This window comes from Protopterus annectens, chromosome 11.part0 (assembly GCF_019279795.1).
Source record: "Protopterus annectens isolate FY-2018-M chromosome 11.part0, PAN1.0, whole genome shotgun sequence".
NCBI classification, from domain to species: domain Eukaryota; kingdom Metazoa; phylum Chordata; order Ceratodontiformes; family Protopteridae; genus Protopterus; species Protopterus annectens.
Genome location: NC_056745.1, coordinates 550,168,636 through 550,192,675, shown reverse-complemented (window position 1 = coordinate 550,192,675; position 24,040 = coordinate 550,168,636). Strand labels below are relative to the sequence as shown.

Genomic DNA, 24,040 nt, shown 5'->3' with positions numbered 1-24,040 from the left:
AATTTTAACCCCAAATTTAAGACAGAAATTGCCATTTCTGGCACATCCCTACCTGACAAATTAAGCACCAATTTCTGAGTTAAAATCTCATTACAATCAACTCCATTTACTCCTCTTGTTGAAGTACTTGTTGTGGCTGCTGTTTCTGCCCTTTCCCCAGTCATTTCTACTTCTTTTCTTCTCCTGGTAGTGGTTTCCCTGTTCGTTCCAAAATTGATTGTTGAAATCATTAGAGTTCTGATCTACTAGTAAAGGTGGATACTCTTCGGCATCAAATTCTCCTTCTGTAGTGCCATCTGTTTCCTCAAAAGTAGCAAAAGACACAGACGCTTTAGCTGATGTATTTCTCTGATTTACAATGCCACTTTGTGTTCGAATCGGTCTATTACATATGTGTTTCCATAGAAACACTGTTTCGTTATTGTAATCTCTTATGTCCCTTATAATTTTATTACTTTTCCTTTCGACCAACTCATTTTCTAAAGTTATCAGTTTTTTATTAATATCTCCCAGTAGCTCATCCATTTTTGAACCACTGAGCCATTTTTGCAAATCCGAACTGACACATTTTGCTTCATCTTTAAGCTTACGTTGTTTTAACAAGTCTCTCTCTGCTAAAATCTTTACCCATTCCATGGCACAATGATGTGCCACCGCTAACCATCTTTGTTTGAACAGCATATCATCTTTATTAGTTGGGTCAAATGGTGTGGTGGGAGATATAAATGCCCTTAAACCTCTGAGGGTTATATCTAATTCAACATACCTTTTCAGGCACAAGATGTTTAAATGTGTATTAGTCTCTTTCCATAACAAGCCCTCCAATTTATCACAGTTCACGAATTTCAGCAGGAAAGGCATTACCTACATTGGAACCCACCATCTGGAATGGATTAGGGAAGCGTCATCCTCGTTCACCCTCATACCGATCCCAGGCATCAGGCATCACAGCAGCAGGAATGGTTTCAACCAATTTACCAGGTGTAGTTTTTTCATTTCTTGGAAAAATATAATGCCCCATAGATCGTTGTGAGGACTGTGAAACTTCACCAGCATCTTCCCTTAGAATTCTAGGTATATTATTGTCAGGGTCTGTAGCCATAAATCCAAATACCACAAAGAGAGTCAGAAACAATAAATACCACAACAGAAGAACCACTGACACAGGACTCAAAGCAGCAGAAACAGCAATTTAATTCCAACTTAGCGCTTCGGCACCAAGCCTTCAATGAGTATAAATTCATACAAACTTCCAGCAGTATATATACATTTAAAATTCAACACAATCAAACAATTGATTTAACTATACCTGCAATATTCTGTCATACGGCTTCAGGCCTCCAAGATCTGCTGGTCCATTTGGTCTAATGTTGCTCACATATACACCTTTCTCTAATAAACCATCTGAAATGCTGAATCCAAAATCATTGATGTTGGAATCCTTATATAGTGTGACCTGTAAAAGATTATCAAAATGAAATAGATTTTTGATTTATCAACATAATTCTTTTTAAACTGCAAGTTCAGTTGCAGATTAGTTTTGACCTTATTTTCATTTTCTTAAAACACTTTTAATAAATTATCTCTTGTGACATATAGGTAAACTTCATACTTTTTATTTCTAGGTAGTATTTCTTCTTGTACTTTTATTATAATCCTTTCTGTTAATTTTTAATTTTTAAGTTCTATAATTGCCGGAGCTTTTCTCCTCGGGCCTCTACTGAAAATGGAAATATATCCAGTTAGACTAGCCCGGTTAACAAATGTAAAATAAAAATAAATAAAATAAAATAAAATAAAATTATATTTATATGAAAGTAATCAAACCATATTAACAAGCTCATATTTACAAACATTATAGATCACATATATTGTTATAGGCAATACAATCAAACAAACATCACATAAACTGCTCAATTCCTGCCTTCTCTTAAGCCTCATTCTTCCACCAAAACATTTTTCTGCATGCACTGTTCCAACAATTTTTATTGCTTTCTATGTAACTTGCTCCTACCCTTTTCTGAAGATCACACTTCCTGTTCTTTTTTATCCCTCTCTCTCTCTCTCTCTCTGTTACAATATTCACTACTTCATGTATGGTTGGTTTAGACTTTGATTTCCATTTTCTAGTAATTGCTTTTTTGGCAGCTATATTGATTTCAACTTAACAAGGCCTTACTATGTCTAGGCAATTCCAGATTCTATATCCCGACTGAAAAAGGGAAAAAAAACATAATTTTCTTAATTACACTCATTTGCCCACCCATTATTCCTGACAGGGCACTCTGTGGGGAACTTTATAAGTCTTCCAACTCATTGCACTCTGAGAACATATACTCTTGGGTACCTCTTCTTTCCCATCACATCTTCAACATTTGCCATCTACCTGAGGAAAAATTCTTTGGAATCTGCTTGGGGTATAAAACTACCAGTGCAAACACTGCCAGGCACAAATCCTAAATCTTCTAGATTTTGTTGCATATTTGGGAGTCTTTTCTGACCTCTTCTGATTGATTAAAATAGTTATTGTACAATATTTTATATGACCTACTAATTATCTCTTTTTTAAAAGCAGCTTCTGTTCTACATTCACTGAAAAACTCAGCCAGTGCAGGTCTTTCATTTAGGATTTCCATATTCCTTTCTCTTTGTCTATACTCTATCAATCCCTGACAAGGAAGGCAATCTCTAGCCTGCAGTCCAAATGTCTTCTTGGCTGAGTCCCATCCTATTACCTCTCCCTCTATAATTATTTTTCCCAGTACCTTGGTTCCTTTGCCAGCTTCCTCTAAATTCCAGCTCACTCTTTTTTATTCTCTGTATCCCTAACTGCAGTTATCCCTACTGGTAGAATCTCATTTCCCCATTCTGTACTGGCTTAGTTCTTAGTATACTTTCTGCTGCTTTATGAATATAATATTTTGTATGACTGTTGTTATTCTCCTTAAGGATCTGTGTCCAAAATCCTATTCTTTCCTTATTTCTTAAATTATCCCCAGGCTTCATCATCATCATAATTTTCTACTTTGAATTGTAGCTTTTTGTTTGTGTTACAGTTGCCTTAACTGTGTATACAACCTCGATCAGGTAATCCTAAACCTCCTTGTTCTAATTGTAAGAGCAACCACTTGATTTCTTCCCCTTCCAGATAAAACCCTTCAACTATTTATTAATTACTATCCACATCGTCTCCTCTGGCTGATAAAAACATGCCTGGCTTGTGCATAAAAGTAATGGGACTAAAACACTTTTTACTGCTTGTATCTTGCTATTCATATTCATAGGCAAGAGCTTCCAGCTTCTCCGTTTTTATTTTATCTTTTGTTTACCCTCTTTCCACATATCCTTAGCTATAACAGAATCCTTTTTTTAAACCGTACTCCTAAATACTTCACTTTATCATGTCCCCATACATATGGATATAGCTGAACTAATTAATGTGTGGCTGCATAGTTTATAGCTATAGCCTTTGTTTTATCTTCATTAATTTTATATCCCGAAAAACACTGAACTGTCTCAAAATGTTCCACAACACTGAAATGTTCTTTTCTGGCTTTATTAGGAACAAACTAATATCATCTGTAAAGAAAGCCAACTTTTCTTTAATTCCATATGCATTTTATGCTTGAATTTCTGAGTCCCATATTTTCTTTGCCAATGGTTCTAAATAGAATGTACATAACAAAGGGGAAAGATGACACCTCTGCCTGGTTCCTCTGTTCAGACATAAGTTATCAGAGAAGAAACCTCTCACTTTGAGTTTTGACTCTGAACCCTCATATATCTTCCTAATTAACCTTATTCTTGAATCTGGAAATGGTAATGCCTTACTTATAAAATCCATTCTTACTCTGTTGAATGCTTTCTCTGGATCAAGACCCACCAACAGATGTGGTATTTTCTTGTATTCAGTTTCCCTCTGGATCATCATTATTCTATTAACATTGTTAAATATTTGCCTCCCCTACAGAAAACCAGACTGATTCATATCAGATCCATAGCAGATGCCATTCTTTTAGCAATTATAGACATAACCACTTTATAATCATGACTTAAAATTTAAATGGGCCTATATGAAGCAAGATCTGATGGGTCTTTACCATATTTAGGTATCACAGCCACCACATCTATTTTTTCCAGAATGCGTTTCCCCTCCATATAAAATACTGTTAAACAAAACCTTCCAGATCATTACCATTGTCTTCCCTTCAGAAGGAATACCATCTACTCTTGGAGACTTTCCTGCAGATTGGTTATACAGCACCATTTTTATCTATTCTCCTCCTATCTTAAATGTTAATTCTTGAGCTTCATCTACCTCTAACCTTGACATATTTAAGTCTTTCATAAATATATCCATTTGTGTTTTTATTGATTTCCCCACTTCTCTACTTTCTACAAATTTTCATAAAATTTCCAAAATATCTTTACCTCAACAAGATCTCTGGTTATTTTGGCTTCTTACAACTTACGAATTTCTGTTACCTAAGTCAATGTGCCAAAAGTTTTTATGCTCTGGAGGTATTATCAAAAAAAGGTTGCTTAACAGCAATCTTTCTAAAGTCATGAATATTTTCCAGGTACTCCCTTATTTTCTACTTTTCTTTCTGCAAATGCTCCTCTTCTTGTTCTGTGAGATTCCCCTTATTCCATAATACTTTACTCTTTGTTAGTCACTCTAAATAATTCTTGTTACTTTCTAATCATATCTCTTTTTCTTTTAATTCTACCCTTTTTTAAACTCCACATTCATTTTATCCCATTTACCTAGCTATAACTTCTTTCATACTTTCTAACTTCCTTAATATCTTCCAAATGACTTCCATACTTCACTACCCTGCATTTTTATGTTAGTAATTATTGGCACATGATCTGAAATGGTTACTGGATGTATGTCAAAATTCTCAATTAAATTAATATGCTTCTGTGAAATATGATTCCTGTCTAGTCTAGTCCAGTTATTTGTACCTTGGAGAATAATATGTAAGTTCCTACTACTGAATTCATTAGCACAATTCAAAATGACTTGCTGTCAGTGTAAGTGACCACTTATACTGAGAACAGGTGTCTTGGAATCTGACCCCCTATGTAAGCCTGTTTATGGATAGGCCTTACGCTGAAGCAAGCCACTTACATTGATGTCAAGTATTTTTGAATCAGGGCAGACTTACATTAAGAGTGACTGTTTTGGAATATGGCCCCATGTCTTCTGTACAAAATATTTTCATAAATTTCTTCAGAAATCTATTCTTTCATTATGTTTTCCCTTTTAGGACCCCCAATACATTCACATTGTTGCAAACTGAATTGCTGTCCTTTCCTATACATAAGATTCCTTGCTGAAAGCTGATTACATCTCCTCCCAAAATTTTTAAGCTCCGTAACAGCAGCTTTAGGTGGAATATAAATACATGCCAGTGCAATCCTTATCCCTTATCAGTATCCCCTCACTATCACAAATCTGCTATTATTGTCTATTTGTTTCTCATTTATCACTATTGGAGCTCCTCTAGAAATTAATATAAGTAATCATATTTTCCTTTGTCTCTGATATTCTGCTAAATATCCATCCTGAAATCCCTTCTTTCTCAAATTCACATGTTCAGTTTGTTCCAAATGTGTCTCCTGTAGCACTGCTATTTACACTCACCTTTTCTTAATATAATTATTCTTTCCTTTTTGTCTATACCTGTGAGACCATTCACATTCCAAGATAATATGGAAAGTGTTATCATTATGGTAAAAAGTCATTATTTCCACCTATTATATATGACAGCTTTTTTTTAAGTCAGGAGGATGAGAAGCCTACACAGAGTTTACTTGTTTGCACAGTGAGCAGCAGCACTAATTATGTATTCATGTCATGCACCTCATTTAAATGTAAACAAGCACAGTTTTGTGGCAGGCAAAAGTGTTGGTGGCCAGGAAACTGTGTAGTAGAACATGGATACTGAACCTGATTCCCTTACAGCAGTCTAGGTTTGCGGGATTGTCCGGAATGCCAGAATGAATACTAAGGTTTACTATATAGTAATGTACATGTTCCAAACACTGTATAGGACAGTGTATAAAGTGCAGAGTAGTGTGTAAACGCATTCAAGCCATTCTGTACAAAAGTGGGTGCATGAACTGCTATTTAAAATAACCAGCCAGGGAAAGTGTTTGCATTAAACAGGCACACACATGAATTCTAGGAATGAACACAGGGCAAGATGACAGGTGAAACACTGTAATTTACAGCAGATGCGGGCATGTAAATAGAAGAGAGTTGTAGAAGGAACATAAACTACATATTAGCATGATACAGTATGGACATCACAGTAGAAATGTATACTATATGACTGTCAAACAAGATGACATAACAAAGGAGAGATATGTCTTTGTGAGATATGCATCCTGATGTGAATAATGGAGAGGGATGTAATATACAACTGGGGTTCTGTGCATATTGTGAAGCTGTGCAAACTGATATTCCTGAATATGACTGTAATGTCAGTAGAAGTCTCCAAAAAGTGGGACACAGTTATAGTCCCATGGACAACAGCAAAAGAAGCACACACAATAATGGACAATATCAGAATACTACCACTAGAATAATACCACCAGTAATCCCATGTCTCTGACACAACATATGTGATTCTGAGTGATCACAGATAGTCTGCACAAACACACTTGTGCAACTATTATGTCATATCAGCAATCAATGAAGGTAATCAAGAACACCATCCTGACACTGTAACATCTGCTGGAGGTGTTAGGAGGACACTGCTAAGCCTGTATATAACATTATGATAAATCCAGGCTAGTTGAGTGGTGTGCATGCAATACATATGGTACAATCCACACTTTCATGAATGTAACCCATGTCATCAATGTAAACAGCTATGAATGTACTGTGTGCATCACCAGAACAGGTATCACGGATGCATCTGGTGGAACACCCTGATGTGTGTTCTGCACCATCAGGAAGTAATGTTTATGCTACAAAAAAAATCTAGATATGGCCAATAAGATGTGTAGCAGCTCAGAGTGGCAAAGGTGTTACACTTCAGTTACACATCACTGGAAACTGTGTAGTGAGGTACATGAAGAAGCATGCATTGTACTCAGTTACTGATGTGATGTAGGCTGTGAAATGTGGAGGTATTATGGCCTTTGATATGGATGTCCTGCACATACTCAGTAGTTGTGTTACATGCAAGGGAGTACTCATCACTGTGGCCACATGCTGGTGGATGTTCCACATGCCATCCATGCTAGGACACAGGCTGCATACCAATTGGTCTGCTTAAAGGGTATGATGTCTACATTGTCTTTGGTTTGTGCTTTTGTTTATATTACTTAAATCCTCCCCATGTTTTTGCTTCATCTCATGTGTTGTCAGGGCAGTGGCAGCAATCTTTGGTGTGTATAGATATTGCCTATATTATACTAATATCACAGTTGGAGTCAATGATTGCTCATAATCTGTAGTCTTCCAGACAGCTATTTGGACACAGGACGTGTATGTCAATCTTAATGTCTGTGACTTAAATAATGGACAGGAAAGGGCCTAGCTGACAGCCCTGATGTACAGACCTGATCACTGGAATACAGATATACATCACTTCACACATTTCAACATATTTAGATGCCACGTATGTGATCCAGTGGTCTACCCACTTGGTGATATATTGTTTATGGCCATATCTGACAGTGTTGAGTGAATACCTCAGTATGGATTTGTGTCAAATGCTTTGGCCTGGTCAGGTTCCATAGAATGATAGTGTTCTCACCATGCATGCCCTTGATGACCTCTGTCAGGATATCTAACAGATGTAAAAGACATGGATTTAGCAATAACAATTCACACATGTCTGTTGCACACAGCCAGGATATTACTAGTGTCTATAAAGAAAAGGTCCATGATTTCTCACCAAGAAAATACAGGCCCTACAAACCAAGCCATGATGTACACGGATAGACTGAAAGTCCTGTCACTGTAATCTGTATTGTATAGTATAAGGTGACTTTTGTCTGGCCTACAGGCTAGTCTCTGACCCTGAATAAAGAAAAGAAAACAAAACAAAAAATGAGAGATGCAGTTGCTAGTGTTGCTTTTATTCCATAAATTGCATCACAGCCAGTACCTCTGCATTTTACCTTCAAAAGATACTACCCAACATGTGAACCTACTGTTTGTATCCAGTGCCCCTGCTGACTTGATTAAAAATTCACACCCATTATAATACAACATTCAGCTTAACAAATACTGCAGCATTCATAAAGCTTGTTGTAGCATTTTGTAAATTATGTAACATTCTAATAAATGTTGAATATTCTTACAAAAATTTAAAAAAATTAAAAAATGTTGCAATATTACATCCTTGTAAAAGACTGAATGTCACCTATCTTATATTAACTTCAAGGTTAAGCCCTCTAGGATTGAACGTTCTGAAGTTCAAAAACATTCTTTCCAGTGATTTAGATACAAAATGTCCTACTCTGTGCACAACAGGCTGACCCAACACACAAAAACTAAAAGTTTTATCAGACCCACCATGTGCAGAATGAAAGTGTTCAGCAACAGGATTATTCATATTATGATTATGTATGCCACCCAAATGCTCCTACACTCCCACTTTCATCTGTCCTATGTACCATTTAACATTATTACATCCACATCTCAAAATGTACACCACCCCATGAGTTACATGTGAAATGTCCCCTTGAGTCACATTTCTTATCATTTATAAAACTACCATTTTTAACTTTATTACAAATTTTGCGGTGCCTGCAAGGAAATGTTCCCACTGGTGCATTTTCAGCATACATGCCTTCCTGTTTCAAATTCAGTAATTCCTTATGATTTAAATACCTTCCATTTTACCCTTTTTGGAAACAATTGACCATATTATTCATCCAAAGAGACCAAATGCCAAGATTCCAAAACTAACTTTCTCATGATTTCGGAGAAGGGGGGATGTTTACTAACAAAATAAATGTCCTTATTACCATCTGATGAGTCTATAACTCCCTGTTGTTCATACCATTTACTGGGCTGCATACAACCCTCCCATGACTACTTCTTTTTATGCTGCACACTCATGCCACAGGCTCTATCTCTTGCCAAATCCAAGACCTCATCACTATAACCTCTGTACTACTTCCTGCAAAGATTCACCTTTCAATCTTTCATCAGATATATTACACAAAATATGTCTACTTTCACCAAAAAGCAAGGAGCCTATAAGATGAGGAAGATGCATACTGGAGGCATGCAACAATTACTGGTAGATGCGCTTTCCAGAAAGGTTTAAACTGAATCCTTCTACATTCAAACACATAAAACTGAAAAGAAAACTTTAAACCATGGGCATTGTTATTCAATTCCTCCACAAACAGACATAATTTTGTGTGTGGCCCTTACAAATGAAAAAGATCATCTATATAACATCTGTATAATACAACATTATTAACAAACATTCATTATTGCAGATGAATCTTTTTTCAAACTCCCATATAAATTATAGCACATGATGGAGCCCCCATGGCAGTTCCCTTTGTTTGCAAAAAACATCATTCTCAAACAAAAAATAATTATGAGTTAAACAAAACTCCATTGATCTGACAACAAAAGCAGTATGTGGTCCTTCCCCCATCATTTCCCAAACAGCCTCCAGACCCCATTCTATTTTAATATTGGTATAAAAGGCGTTTACATCAACGGTGGCCCAATAAATTCTCCTGTCACTGAATAGATTTAACTAATTCACATATTTCCTCAGTGTTCCTTATATGTGCAGGAATTTTACACAAAAACACATTTAACAGTGAATAAAAGCAAAACCAGCAACTGCATTGCTCATTTTTTGTTTTGTTTTCTTTTCTTTATTCAGTGTATTTAAATTTTCATTGGTGGTTTATTAGTCTCTGACCCTACCTGATGGGATACTGCACATCTGCAGAACATCTATAGCTGATGACATCAGCAGTGTCTAGTGAGAAAATGCTAATAGCATTGTCCCACACGCTGGTGTAAAATGCTCTCTCTAATGTCAATCAAGTGTACACACACACACACACACACACACACACACACACACACACACACACACACACACACACACACACACACACACACCAGAACCACTACCTAATTACACTGACTAGAGAATTCTGTATTTAAGGCAGGCACCACAGCTCATGTCTGACATGGAGAGTGTCAGACAACAGTTTACAGCTGATGACATCGGCAAGGTGTAGTGAGAAAAAAAATGCTAATAGCAGAGTCTCACATGCTGGTGTAAAATGCTCTCTCTAATGTCAAACAAGTGCATAAACACACACACAGCCACACCCCAGTTGACTGCAGTGAGAACATAACCCCTACCTAAGTACTCTGAGTAGACAACTCTGTATTTAAGGCAAGAGCCACAGCTCATCTGACTTGAAGAGTGTCAGACAACAGTTTATAGCTGATGACATCAGCAGTGTCTGGTGAGGAGAAAATGATAACAGCAGTGTCCCACATGCTGGTGTACAATGCTAGCTCTAATCTGAAGCAAGTATACACACATACACACACACACACACACACACACACACACACACACACACACACACACACACACACACACACACACACACACACACACACACCAGTTGACTGCAATGAGATTAGCATTCCTACCTAAGGACCCAGACTAAAGACCTCAGGGCTTTACCCAAGTGCTAAGAAACAAGTCTGACTTTTATAGGCTGCAGAACAATTTATAGTGGATGATATCTGCAGTGGATGTTGGAGTGAAGATGTTGGGAGGCCAACATGAAATGGGTGTGTAGGCATATGCAAGTATCAAAAATTGGAAATCCACTGGATTGGAGTGGTAATGGCAGGATACACACTTATGCTCTTCTGTCTAGATAGACATACATACACCTCCCAGTTGACTGCAGTGAGGACAGAACCCCTATCTATCTAAGTACACAGACTACTGAACATAGTACTTTATGAATGCACCACAGCACAAGTCTGACTTTCACAAGGTTGCAGGACAACTCATATTTGGTGACATCAGCAGTGGATGTTGGAGAGAAGATGTTGGGAGGCCTGCATGAAATGGATGTGTACGAATCTGTTCTGCGTGTTACCAGATTGATGACTGTGCAATGTATATTATGTGGTGGTTGTGTTCCAATGTGCAGGTATACTTTAAGAAGCAGCTTTACAAAGTACATGCAGATAGGTGTCCACATTACTACAAGTACTTGAAAATCTGAATATGTATTGTCATTCTAAAGATGTGTATGGTCTATCACACAACATATCTTATTAATTTATGTAGTGTAGCTGATATATTTGTGAACAAGTACTGACAGACCAGGGTTGCAGTGCACAAGGGAGGTAACACATGGCTGCACTGTAAATATGTGACATAGTTTTAGATAGAGCCTTCATTTTTTTATGTTTCCACATGTAACTTCATGGCATGAAGGCTAAATGGACAGTAAACTGAACTAATACATGCTATATTTTACTTTGCATAGCACAACGGCAAGCAGTGGGTTTGCATATGTGAGATACACATTTCTACTGCTTTCCCTGTTTGCCCATAGTTAAGCAGTGTGCAAATGTGAGGCTCGTTGCTAAAATGATGAGAGCTAGTACTGAGCGTATGAAACACACTTGCTGCTTAGCTGACTCTGTGGCAGCAGGTGTAAATGCATTGACACATTCCTTTTTCAGCCTAGATGATACAGGGTTTGAATCCAGATGTATGAAATACTTTTAAATAAGTATTGAAAATGCAATAAAATTGTACTTTATTCTACCTTCACCATGTGTTAGAGTATTTTGTCATAGCACAGAGTGTTTTAAGCAACATTGTGCAGAGGTAAGCAAACCACAGAAAAGCCACTCACCACATCTTTTAACATTGGTGAGCAATGCCAAACTCTGCACAAAAATAGAGGCCAAAAAGCTCCATTGTTTGTTTGGTACTAATGTGCATTGTGTGTGATTCTGTTTTTTGACCAGATTATAGGTGTTAAAATGGGGTAGATAGGAAAGTGGTGAAATAGGGGGCAAGCAGGGGGAAGAACAAAGGGAAATCAATATGGGAATCAGCAGGAGGGAGGTAGGAAAATAAACATAGCTATCCATTTCTTCAATAGTGTAAAATGAAAACATGCACAGATTAGTTGAAGTTGGACTGTCACCTCTACAAAGAGGGTTGACAACAAAGCAATCATGTTGTATAACCAATTGGACCAAATGAAGTGTGTCAAGAAGACACATGCAAAACAGAGAATTATGTATGGGATGAAATTTTTTTTTGTGGGACCAGTTTAGACCATAAACTAATTATCTGGCCAAACTTCTTCTCTCAGCCAGCTTCCCTGAATTATGGCACTACTAAGATGTCCCAGCAAGTCCCAGTATAAACCAAAAGGATTTGCCACTAATTTTGACCAGAAACAAACTACCTGGCCAAACTTCTTCTCTCAGCCAGCTTCCCTGAATTACGGCACTGCTAAGCTGTCCCAGCAAGTTCCAGCATAACCCCAAAAGGATTTGCCACTAATTTTAACCAGAAACTATCTGGCCAAATCTCTTCTCTCAGCCAGCTTCCCTGAATTATGGCACTGCTAAGATGTCCCAGCAAGTCCCAGCATAACACCAAAAGGATTTGCCACTAATTTTGACCAGAAACAAGGTACACTGAACTACCATCTCCCTACAGAACTAAAGTAATTTAAACTGCCTGTATAGCTCAGTTACCACAAATGCCATCTGCTAATTCCCAGTGTTTTATTCCTCTTAATTTTTATAATCCAAAGCCAATCCACTCTAAATTCTGTCCAAAATAAATATCTCCCTTGCCTTTCCCTACTCTAACCTTCTGCCATTAGCCCTACCACCTCTGACTTATCCACCCCATGTAATTTTCAGCTAGATTATTTTTACTGTAACATTATCTCACTGATACATTCTCCCCCATTGCTATTAGCTGAATACTTACTGATTTTTTTTTTACTTTTCTTGTGCCTCAGGTTTAGCCGCCACCCTCCATTTCCATAATTTCCAGACCTAGGTATTATCTAGTCCCCGTACCTCTGGGTGCCATTTTGAAATCTCTTCCTACCTGTACACAGCCTTCCCCATCCTGCACTGAATCATGGTAGTGTGCTCCCCAGGTAATTCAAGGGCATCTGCTGCCCTCATTGTATTAGTTATCATTATAGTGCTTTTTATGCAGCTAATTTGAAAGTTTTTACTCTTTACAGTTAAAAGATACTAATTCAGTGTGTTGTTTTATCTTTTTTATTTGGTCCACTGTAACACTTGTCACAGCAGTTATGGTTCTATGAATATCTGCTACTAGTTTGTCTTCTCTTTAAGGGATAACGTTTGCTGTTTGTTGCTGAAAGTTCTGAATTTACAGGCAAGTGGCAGTACTATTATGTACTCCTCTAACTGAAGACAGTTCATTGCTTGGCTTAAACTGCATGCCTAATAGCTATGTAATCACATGTTGAATGCGGGTTTGCCCCTGCCAAGCCATTCATTGCAGGAATACCTTAATGTCTTCCTGTGCTTGCTACATCTTGTTGTTATATTTGTGCTACTACCACACTTGACTTAAAAGCCCTGCCTAATGTGATAACTTGTGCCTAGTATATTTGTTGAACATGTATAGAACTGGATGCTGTTTGTTGCTTAAGTAAGAGTGGAATGTGGTTCTTGTCCTACATTGTGAATGTAACTCTAAGGAACCAGACTGTAGCATTTAGCTGTTCAATCCCACTCCTCTGTTATGTTCTATGACAGTCTTCCCTTTTAACTAAGATATAGCCTTACTAACATCCAATAAGATATTAATTCCTCATGTTTTATTGTGTTTCAATTCCTTGACTCTGTATTATTGTTTGTTTTCCCTAGTTATCTGGCCAAACCTGTTTTCTCAGCCAGCTTCCCTAAATTACGGCACTGCTAAGATGTCCCAGCAAGTCCCAGCATAACACCAAAAGGATTTGTCACTAATTCTGACCAGAAACTAACTACGTTGAACTACCATCTTATCTCCCTGCAGAACTAAAGCTAATTTAAACTGCCTGTATTGCTCAGTTGAATCTGCCTATGGGAGCACGTTACCATGAACACCAGCTGCTAATTCACAGTCACTTATTCTTCCTATTTTTACAATCCAAAGCCAATCCACACTAAATTCTGTCCAAAATAAATATATCCCTTGCCTTTCCATACTGTAACCTTCTGCCATTAGCCCTATTGCCTCTGACTTATCCACCCCCTGTAATTCTCAGATAATTTTTACTGTAACATTACCTCACTGATACACTTTCCCCATTCCTATTAGCTGAATACTTACTGATTTTTATTTTAGCTTTTCTCGTGTCTCAGGTGTAGCCCCACTCCATTTGCTCTCACTTCACTTGGCTCACTTTGCTCTCCTCCCACCCCCATTCCTACCCCCATATCATTTCCTTTATACCTAACCATTGTTACCTCCCATTCCTCAACCTACCTCCCCTTCCTTTTCTCTAGAAAACTCCCAAACTAGCCCCTCTCCTACACTCTACTTGTAGCACCATTAAAAGTTGGAGTTTGTTTCCAGTGACTGCCTCCTGAGTGTATTTTTTGGATATCTGAAGCTACAACCCAGATGTCATCACCCAAAAAGAAACTTGGATAAAACCCCAAAACCAAGATAAAGACTTTCTCCCTCCTGGCTGTAGTATACTGCGCTTTAACCATCAAAGGAAATAGGGTGGTGGAGTTGCCATTATTTACTCTAACCACCTTACTCTGACAAGTCCTAAGAAACTTTTCCCCTGCTGAAATACTGACAGCCAATTCCTGCAATTGTGTTTACTGGTAGTTCACAAGCCCGAAAAATGATGCCAACCACTTTTGCATGATGTTAAGCAGAGAACAGCAGTGCCAAGAAAATATAAAGGCAATTTTTGAAATTGGAAGGTTAAAATGACACCTGACATTAGTTTGAGGAGTGTTTGCTACTATAACTGTTACATGATTTAACTTTGCAGACATACACTGGGGGCATAAATTTCATGAGCTGACACATTTTTGGTTTGGCTTTATACACTGAAAAATTTGATTTTTATAGTGTAGGATTCAACCCTACTCATGAGGGACAAGGCATTTTCTTCCACAGTGGTGATTTTCAATCTTTGCCACAGAAGTGCTTCTCAGACATAGTCATAAATCATTCGTATATACAGATGGCAGTTTGCTTTTGTAAGTATAATTATACTATCTGGACTTGGATGGCCATCACACTTAAATAAGCAATATACAGAAATTAATCTATATATAAGGACCTTGTCAGGTCATACACATACATGGTTTACACCTCAATCTGCCATCTGTATATATGAATGATTCTTAAACCACGGATGTGTATGACCTGACAAGGTCCTTATGTAAAGGTTAATTTGTGTATATTTCTTATTTAAGTGTGAAGGCCATCCAAATCCAGCTAGCAGAATTATACTTACAGAAATATAATAGACAGTATACCCTCAGTCATACATCTGAAAACACAAAAAGGGTGTCTTATCTTTCATACATATAATTCATATCAGCTCCACTATCTAAACTGTTATAAGTGAGATTGAATACAAGGTGAAAAGAACAACAGTAAAATGTCTGGAATGCCCTGTATTAGAATCCAGGACCATGTGCATGGCAGTCCTACACTTACAGCCGCTAACACAGGAATAGTTAAATGACAGTTGTATAATTCCCTACTGATTCTTAAGTTCTGTGTGTTATCTGCTGCCCAGTACCACTTACTGTGTTTGTATGGTGCCCAACAGTATTAATAGAATGTATCCATTTTGAATTGTTGACTGCGTCCTGTTTGCAGGTGTTCAATGGCTGCAGGTGATGGGGAAAATTGTTAACCATTGTGGAACAATGAAAAGCAAAAAAACTGCAACAATGTATCCTTTTTGACCTTTACACTGTCTACACCCTGTCTAGTGTTCTCTCTGCTTCCTGTGTGGGCCACTAGTCCAGGTTTGCACACTGCTCAGCGTCGCGCAAATGAGATAAGCACAGTTAAACCTGACTTTCACTGTATTTCTCCATTTCCCTTGGTTGCTCAAATGCTGGGTTAAAATAAAATAAAAAAAGGGGGGGGGAATTAGTTGAAATGAAGAAAAGAAATCTATGAAATAAACACTACAAAATATTTGTTGGTACACATGAAATATTTTTACACAGGTCTGGATATGAACTCTCTCTCCAGTGAGCCTTCAAAAAACACAATAAAGGTGTCTTATCCTTCTCTGCCTCACAGCTTTGCAGCACAGAACTGAGTTCATTGTGCATACAACCAACTGCAACGTCATTCACAGTACTAAAGAAGCATATGACAGTTCTTTGTACATGTATTAATTTCAGATGTAGTGCGCTGAGTGATCACACAACCACTTATTACTATTGCTTGAAAAAATGCAGCTCTGTCTTACCTCTCTGTGTTTGTTGCTCATTCTTACTTAATCTGAGCAGTAATTTGAGACATGCAGTCTGTAAGGCATTCTGTATCATTGCCTTAAAATGTAAGAGGATATTAAATGGCAGGAATGTAAGTTGTCAATACATGAATCAGAGGCTGGATGTTACTGATCAGAAACTGTGAAATGTGTGCTGCAAACTTACATTTAAAACCCTGATACAATTATTTCTACACATTGTAAGTCTAACTTGGCTGACACACCCATTGATGGTAGATCAGTCTGAATTGCTGTTGTGTTTTCCTTCTCTCTACCAGTAATCATTCACAGTTATAATCCATTATCAAGAAACACTGAGGGAGTGCTTGCACTATGTTTATATGTGCTACACAGGGGCCAAGTAATTGGGATTCAGTTATTCTAATGAGTTCACACCTGATTTGCATCTTCACTGTGCTCGCAGACCTGAATCTACACCATAAAAGGGAACCACGTAGCTAGGGAACATACAGTTTAGGAGACTTGTTTATGTAGATAACACAGAAGAGGATATTACTTTGGGATATATCTGCACAGAAGACTACTGACCTTAATAAGGTATGCTTGCATTTTTCAGCTATATACTACATATACTGAAATGTCATTAAGAAAAATCTGTTAATACTGTATAGTGTGTGTGTGTATATATATATATATATATATATATATATATATATATATATATATATATATATATATACACACATATATATATATATATATATGTGTGTATATATATATATATATATATATATATATATATATATATATACATACATATATATACATATGTGTATATATATATATATATATATATATATATATATATATATATATGGTTTACAATCACATAGTCAATCACACTGTGTGCGATCAACGTATATGCGTAAATCAGGTAGCAGAACCATTAGTGCGAGTACTATATTGTCGAACCTTACAATAGCGAACAGCCGCTATAGCAAGGTGTGACAGTGTAGTATGGATCGCACTATAGTGGGGATTGGGAATTGTACCCTTTCCTCAATGTAGTGTGATCTCGGAGTTTGTATATAAAAGTAGGAGGGTGCAGGTGGACTTGCCTCCCTGCAAAACATGTTAAAATATGTTTAGCAGCTATGAGCATTTCAGTGAAGTTGAAATGTTCGACATTCGACTTCACTGAAATGCTCAGTTCGGCATTTACTATGGTCGGTGTTGTGATTTCCAAACATTTTCTTCAGATATCTGCACTTTCGGCCACAGTAGTGTTGAACATGTGATAGTAAACCTATATATATATATATATATATATATATATATATACATATATATATATATATATGCATTAGCAAATGCTACATTCATCTGTATGCATTTCTTAGAAGTGTACTGATGTATTGATGGCATGGGCATGTTTGTCAGAGCATTTCACTTTCTCAGATGCACAGCCTTATTAACCATCATCATAAGTGCTAATGTTACAACTGCTTTTCTCTGCACCCTCTTGTATTGCTTTTTCAGTGAAATATAAATGTCTATATTGTCAATGACACAGGGGTGTTAGCCTTCTAGGATGGAGCATACACATGTCTAGGGGAGTGCTGGCCACAGGTAGACATAACTAGCAATAGCTTTAAATTGAATTTTCCATTTTAAATCTGTGCGCATGTTTCAGAGACAGTTTATTTGATAGCACTTTTAGCATTTCACTGATGGTTTGTTAGCAAAATGTGTTATTTGCTTGTTCTTTTGAGGGTGGGGAAGCAAAGTTGCATTTCTGTTTTGGCACAAACAAGATTTTTTTCTTTTGTTACTCTGTTTTGGATCCAACCTTGTATGTGATTGTAATATGTTACAACCACACAATTCCTTTTTTGATTTTGATATTTGAATATCTTGACTGTTTTACATTTTGCCAGTGGGTAATAGTGAAATTCTACCTTTTATGTGTTATACAGAAACAGGACTTTTAGTTATGTTATACTTATGTGTAGTAGCCTTCTGTTGTATTTTAGGTCACCTAGGGCTATGGTGCCCAGGCATCCCAATCCCCAAATCCCCCCTTCAGTGACCCTGAGAATGAGGTAACTGTAGAAGCTTTTAGGTGACATAATGCCTGTCTGCTTGCGATGGGACATGGAAATATGTCAGGCAGAATGCAAATTTGGCAGCAGATAGTTTCTGATGTGAGCATAATAGGTGACACAGCAGGATATTTGATCAGGTGTGCCATAGGACCACTGACATGCTTTCATCTGCATGGAAAGCAGCTGCAGTGGCCTGTGAATGGATGGGTACTGGGGGAGTGGCTGCTATAAATCCATCACTAGCAGAAAATGAAGAGTTTCTGTCCACTGTCAAGTATCCAGACAGCTCACTGGAAAATGCACAACATTTTATCATTGATGTTGGTGCTACTATTAAAGGGAGAACTGGTATGCCCCAAGAGGAGCTTCCAGGTAGGCTTAACTATCTCAGCTGTTAAATTATTTTTGTATAGTAAAATATTGCCAGCAATACTTAAGTTCTGTTTAACATTAAATTTGTAAACTATGGATTGATACAGTTAACAACACATTCTGATTAATTACACATGGGCTTAGGGGGGTGGACTTGTCATCCAAGTTCTTGTTAAAAATATTGTTAATAGACATATAAAGGGCAAAAAGGTTTAACACTTTGTGCTGTTAATTGTGATGATGGTGTCCTTACCTTTTGCTTAACTTCTTCTAGAGCCATCCTCCATGGGAAGCATAGCATCATCTGCACATGGTAAGCCAAATATTTTTTTTGTCAGTAGTGACGTGCAGTTCAAGGAAATATTTATTTTATCCATATGTGTAATATGTGTGTCAGGACTGTTGTGTATATTGCTGCACTGTCTGTAGTAGTGGCACTACTGTTAGTTTGTTAGCATTGCTGCACTGTCTGTATTAGTGGCACCACTGTTAGTTTGTTAGCATACATTTGTCATTTATTCATTTGTCAGTAGTAGTTTAGCTATTCATTTCTTTTCTTTGTTTGTTCTTTATTACCAGAAAGGCTCATCCAGACTCTGCTACACTTTGCTGTGAAGGAAAGGTTAGTTTGCTGTTATTTTTTGTATTTCTGTATTGCCTTTCTATATTTTGAATACTGTAGTTTGTTTTCTTTACCTTGTGTTTTGCTTGCATTCTGTTTAACAGCATATTAAAACTTCAAAAGAGACCACAGCTCTCTCTGTTCTGAGTCAGGCAGAATTTTTCCCCTCCCTCCCACCCATTTAAGTTGTCTTGTTAAATACCACTGTCTTTCTAGTTGCCCGCCTCTCATGTTAATCTGACCATATATCTCATTTCTCTCTACTTTCACTGGCTTATGTGAGTAATCACAAAACCATCACTTTTGAAATCCCACCCTTCAATTATTTAAATTTATTGGCCATCCTACAGTATTTCATAGTACCAAAATACAAAAGTAACCAACCCTTTCAGTCCATCTTGCTGTTTTAAAAATAGTAACTCTCCACTAAACCTTAACTTTTTAAACAGGTAAAACTCAAGTTACCTACTTTCATATCTAACTTCTCTAGTGCACACTGCAGAGTGCATTCTTTTCAATCTTACCTTTAAGCATCCCTGTTACTAGCACTTTCTCTAATACCTAAAGATCATCTCTACTTGACTCCAAGTAGACTTTTCTCTATCTGTTAAACCTAGCACTTGCTCCTACAGTACTTATTACCTTGATACGGCACTCTTATAGATAGCACCCCAAAAGGCAAACCCCATTTCTCGGTCACCACGTCCCCGGAATCTCTTTTAAAGTTTTTTGTCTAGTCCTTCTAGCATGTCGAGGGATCAGTTGCTAGTGTCCTCTCCTGCTCAGCTGGTGAACCTGGGAATATTGAGGCAATGCTACAATTGCCTCATGTACACAGACAACCCTCTCCTCCTCCCACAAAACACAAATACATGCGAGAGATGCAACTATACGGCCAAACTGGAGGCTGAGCTCTCTCAACATAGGACTGGCAAGACCAGTCAGGAGGAGAAGGTTACCACACACACTATAGACCCAGTCTCACATAGTACCATCACAACCTCAAATCATACACATAAACACACAAAGACATACTCGGCTCTGATCAAAAATCTACCAAAACAGCAGAGGCCACCAAAGCAGACACCCAAACAACCACCACCTCAGAACACAACACCTGCAACACATAGACCTCACAGTCAGAGTGTCAAACAGTCACAGCCCTTAAGGCCAAACACAATGCCAGACACACTAGTCATTGGTGACTCCATAGTCAGACACACTGACGTCCGCTCACCAGACTGAGTAAGGAGAAGGTCACAGTAAGCTGCCTGTCGGGCGCTAGAATCCGCCACATAACGCAAGCACTCAGGTCTCTCAACAGCAGGTACAAATATGACTCAGTCATTGTCCACGCTGGTGTAAACGACCTGAGATGTACCTCCTTGGACTACATGAAAAGAGACATTGAGGAGCTCTCTGATTATGTAGCCCAGGCAGGTATGACCCTGACCTTGAGCAGTATCCTACCTTCACCAAGAATGATGCCACAATACAGAGATAAGATGATCAGCTTTAACAATTGGCTTAAACTCTGGTGTCATTCAAAGGGGATCCAATGTCTGTCTGCCTGGGATGACATGCTGGACAAGCCACGCTCGCAAGGGACGGCTTGCACCTGTCACCCTGGGATTCCGGATATTAGCAAAGGCTCTTGCCACCCCATAGTGCCTTTTTAGGCAAGGCTCAAATTCTAAACCTACCACCCTAGAACACAAAAAAGGAAAAAACTAAGGGTAATGCTGCTCAATGCCAGAAGTCTAAATCTCAAAATGCACGCACTCGAGGCCCTTCTCAGTATGGAGAACATCGATGTCTGTGCAGTGACAGAAACCTGGTTCAAGGCTCCTGAGAGCACCCCAGCACTATCAGGTTTTACCTCTTATCATGCGTTCCGGCCCCAAAATCCGGACAATACCAAGAAAGGAGGGGGTATCCATATTCATCAAAGACACCCACACCTCAAGACTGGTGGCAACGCACGATGCATCGGAGACCATCCAGGTGCAATTAACCATAGGCAAGACTGCTCTGCAAATTGTAGCATGTTACAGGCCACCCTCACAAACTCAGGAACCTCACATGGCCTTCCTGAAAACACTAGAGGGATAAATGTATCACCAAACACCATCATACTAGGTGACTTCAATTACCCTAATATAGACTGGGAACACTACTCAAGCCCAAACACCCTAGCCCAAAAGTTCCTGGAATTCATAAACTCAAATGCCATGGAACAACTAGTCACCATCCCCACAAGAGGAGAAAACATACTTGATCTCATCATCACGAACATGGGAGCACAATGTTCAACACCGAAGTATACCCCTCACTGGTGAGATCAGATCACAAACTAATCTCGCTGGAGGTCCTCATCCCACCCCACCTGAAATAAAAAGACCACAGTAAAGAACTTCTCGAAGCCGACTTCACACTTCTAAAGACTAGTGTGGTCTCCTTTAAGGCCCCGAGCCGACGGAAAACAGTACTCAAGCCGCTGAATCACTTACAAATGCCTTCTACCAGCACCTGCAGGACTGCATGGATAAGGCAATCCCAAGCAAAACAAAGACTCTTTGTACCAAAGGCAAGCGTCCACTCTGGTGGACCCCAGCCATAAACAAACTCTACAACAAAAGGAGGAAGCTACTACAAGATAGAGCAAAATCCTTAAAAGGTAAGACACCCTTGATCACTATAAGTAAAAAACTAAGAGCTCTCATAAAATCATCCAAAGCAAATTTTGAGAGAAAAATAGCTAAAGACTCAAAAGACAATCATAAGGCCTTCTTTAGCTATGTTAGAAACCTGGGAGGAAACTCCCAGATATGCTCAGAACTAGTTCAAAATGATGTGAAGATTACTGATCCTACAGACATTGCCAACATACTGGCTGACAGGTTCAGTGCAAACTTCTCCCCCCCCCAAAAGGAGAGATATCTATACCAAGCGATTGCAGCCCCCCAAACATCTCCAACGCCCAAGTGAGAACTGCTCTCGCCAAAGCAAAAAACACAGCATCCATGGGACCTGATGGTGTCCCCGGCTGTGTGCTCCATGAACTCAACGAGGAATTAAACCCACAGCTAGGACAGCTGTTTAATCATAGTCTTACCTCTGGATACGTACCCAGGGAGTGGCGCACTGCAACTGTGGTCCCACTTCACAAAGGCGGTGCCTCCACCGACCCTGGAAATTACCGGCCCATTAGCTTGACAAGCCTTATCTGCAAAGCCATGGAGAGGATCATAATGGACCTCATAAATAAAGACATAGGGAATTTGCAGACTTTGGATCCATCCCAGTTTGGCTTTGTCAAAGGCAGATCATGCCTTCTAAACTTGGTTGACTTTTTCGAAACAGTCACCAAAGCCATTGATGAGGGAAAGGCAGTCCATACAACCTACCTCGATCTGGCGAAGGCCTTTGATACAATACCCCACTCGGGTATCATTGAAAAACTCATCAGCTTAAATGTTAACCCATACATCACAAGATGGGTTGCAAACTGGCTGAGTGACAGAACCCACAGGGTCAGAGTTGCTGGCGCCATGTCAGACTCAAAGCCTGTCACAAGTGGTGTACCACAGGGCTCAGTCCTGGGCCCACTCTTGTTTGGCATCTACTTTTCCAAGTACAAGCAAACACAGGAGGGTTATGGCTGACAAAGTTTGCAGATGACTGCAAACTGGGCCATAGTAGAAAACACATCTGACACAGATATCCTTCAGAAGGGTCTCACAGAAATGGATAACTGGTGCCAGAGCCATGGCCTAAAGTTAAATGCCAAAAATGCATAGTCATACCCTTCGGGAAAAACAAGGTTACCCCTAGCTACCAAATAGGTGGCAATCCACTGAGTACAGAAGAAGTTATCAGGGACCTGGGGACCCAGGTTGATAGTAGTCTGTCATTCGACACCCATGTAGCTAAAGTAGTTAGGAAGACCTTCTACATTGCCCACCTTATCATGAAGGGATTCTCATCTAGATCAAGGGAGGTCATAGTCTCCCTATACTCATCACTCATCAGACCAATGATTGAGTACAATGCCCCATTCGGAATGTATCTGACCCGACACTTGCAGCAGCTGGAGAGGCCACAAAAGTTCCTCACCAAAAGGATAAAGGGTCTCAAACATCTGTCCTATGCTGCCCGACTGAAAGAACTCCAGCTCTATTCAGTCGCCACCGCTTGCTCAGAGGTGACCTTTGCCTAACATACAAGGCCATGTCAAACCCAGATTTGATGAATATGCTTCACCTCAAAAATCTAGATCCGTCAGAGCCACAAGGGCGGAGACTTAAACCTCGACACGGCTATTAATAGGACATGCTGGAGGGATAGATTCATCACCCAAAGACTCCCTATGCTGTGGAATAAAATCCCGGTATATGTGAGGCAGAGCACCTCGCTGGCCTTGTTCAAGAGAAATCTTGACCAATGGATGGGAGAT

At 38.7% G+C, this 24,040-nt stretch overlaps 1 protein-coding gene across 1 annotated transcript in view; it reads right to left on the bottom strand.

Moving 5' to 3' along the window:
• The window catches only part of GRIP1 (glutamate receptor interacting protein 1), a 2,220,015-nt gene that overhangs the window by 40,268 nt on the left and 2,155,707 nt on the right, over positions 1-24,040 (bottom strand). Inside the window, exon 22 of the mRNA XM_044088060.1 lies at positions 1,310-1,456. Coding sequence (XP_043943995.1) covers positions 1,310-1,456 — 147 coding nt within the window. The remainder of the gene's footprint in view (positions 1-1,309; positions 1,457-24,040) is intronic.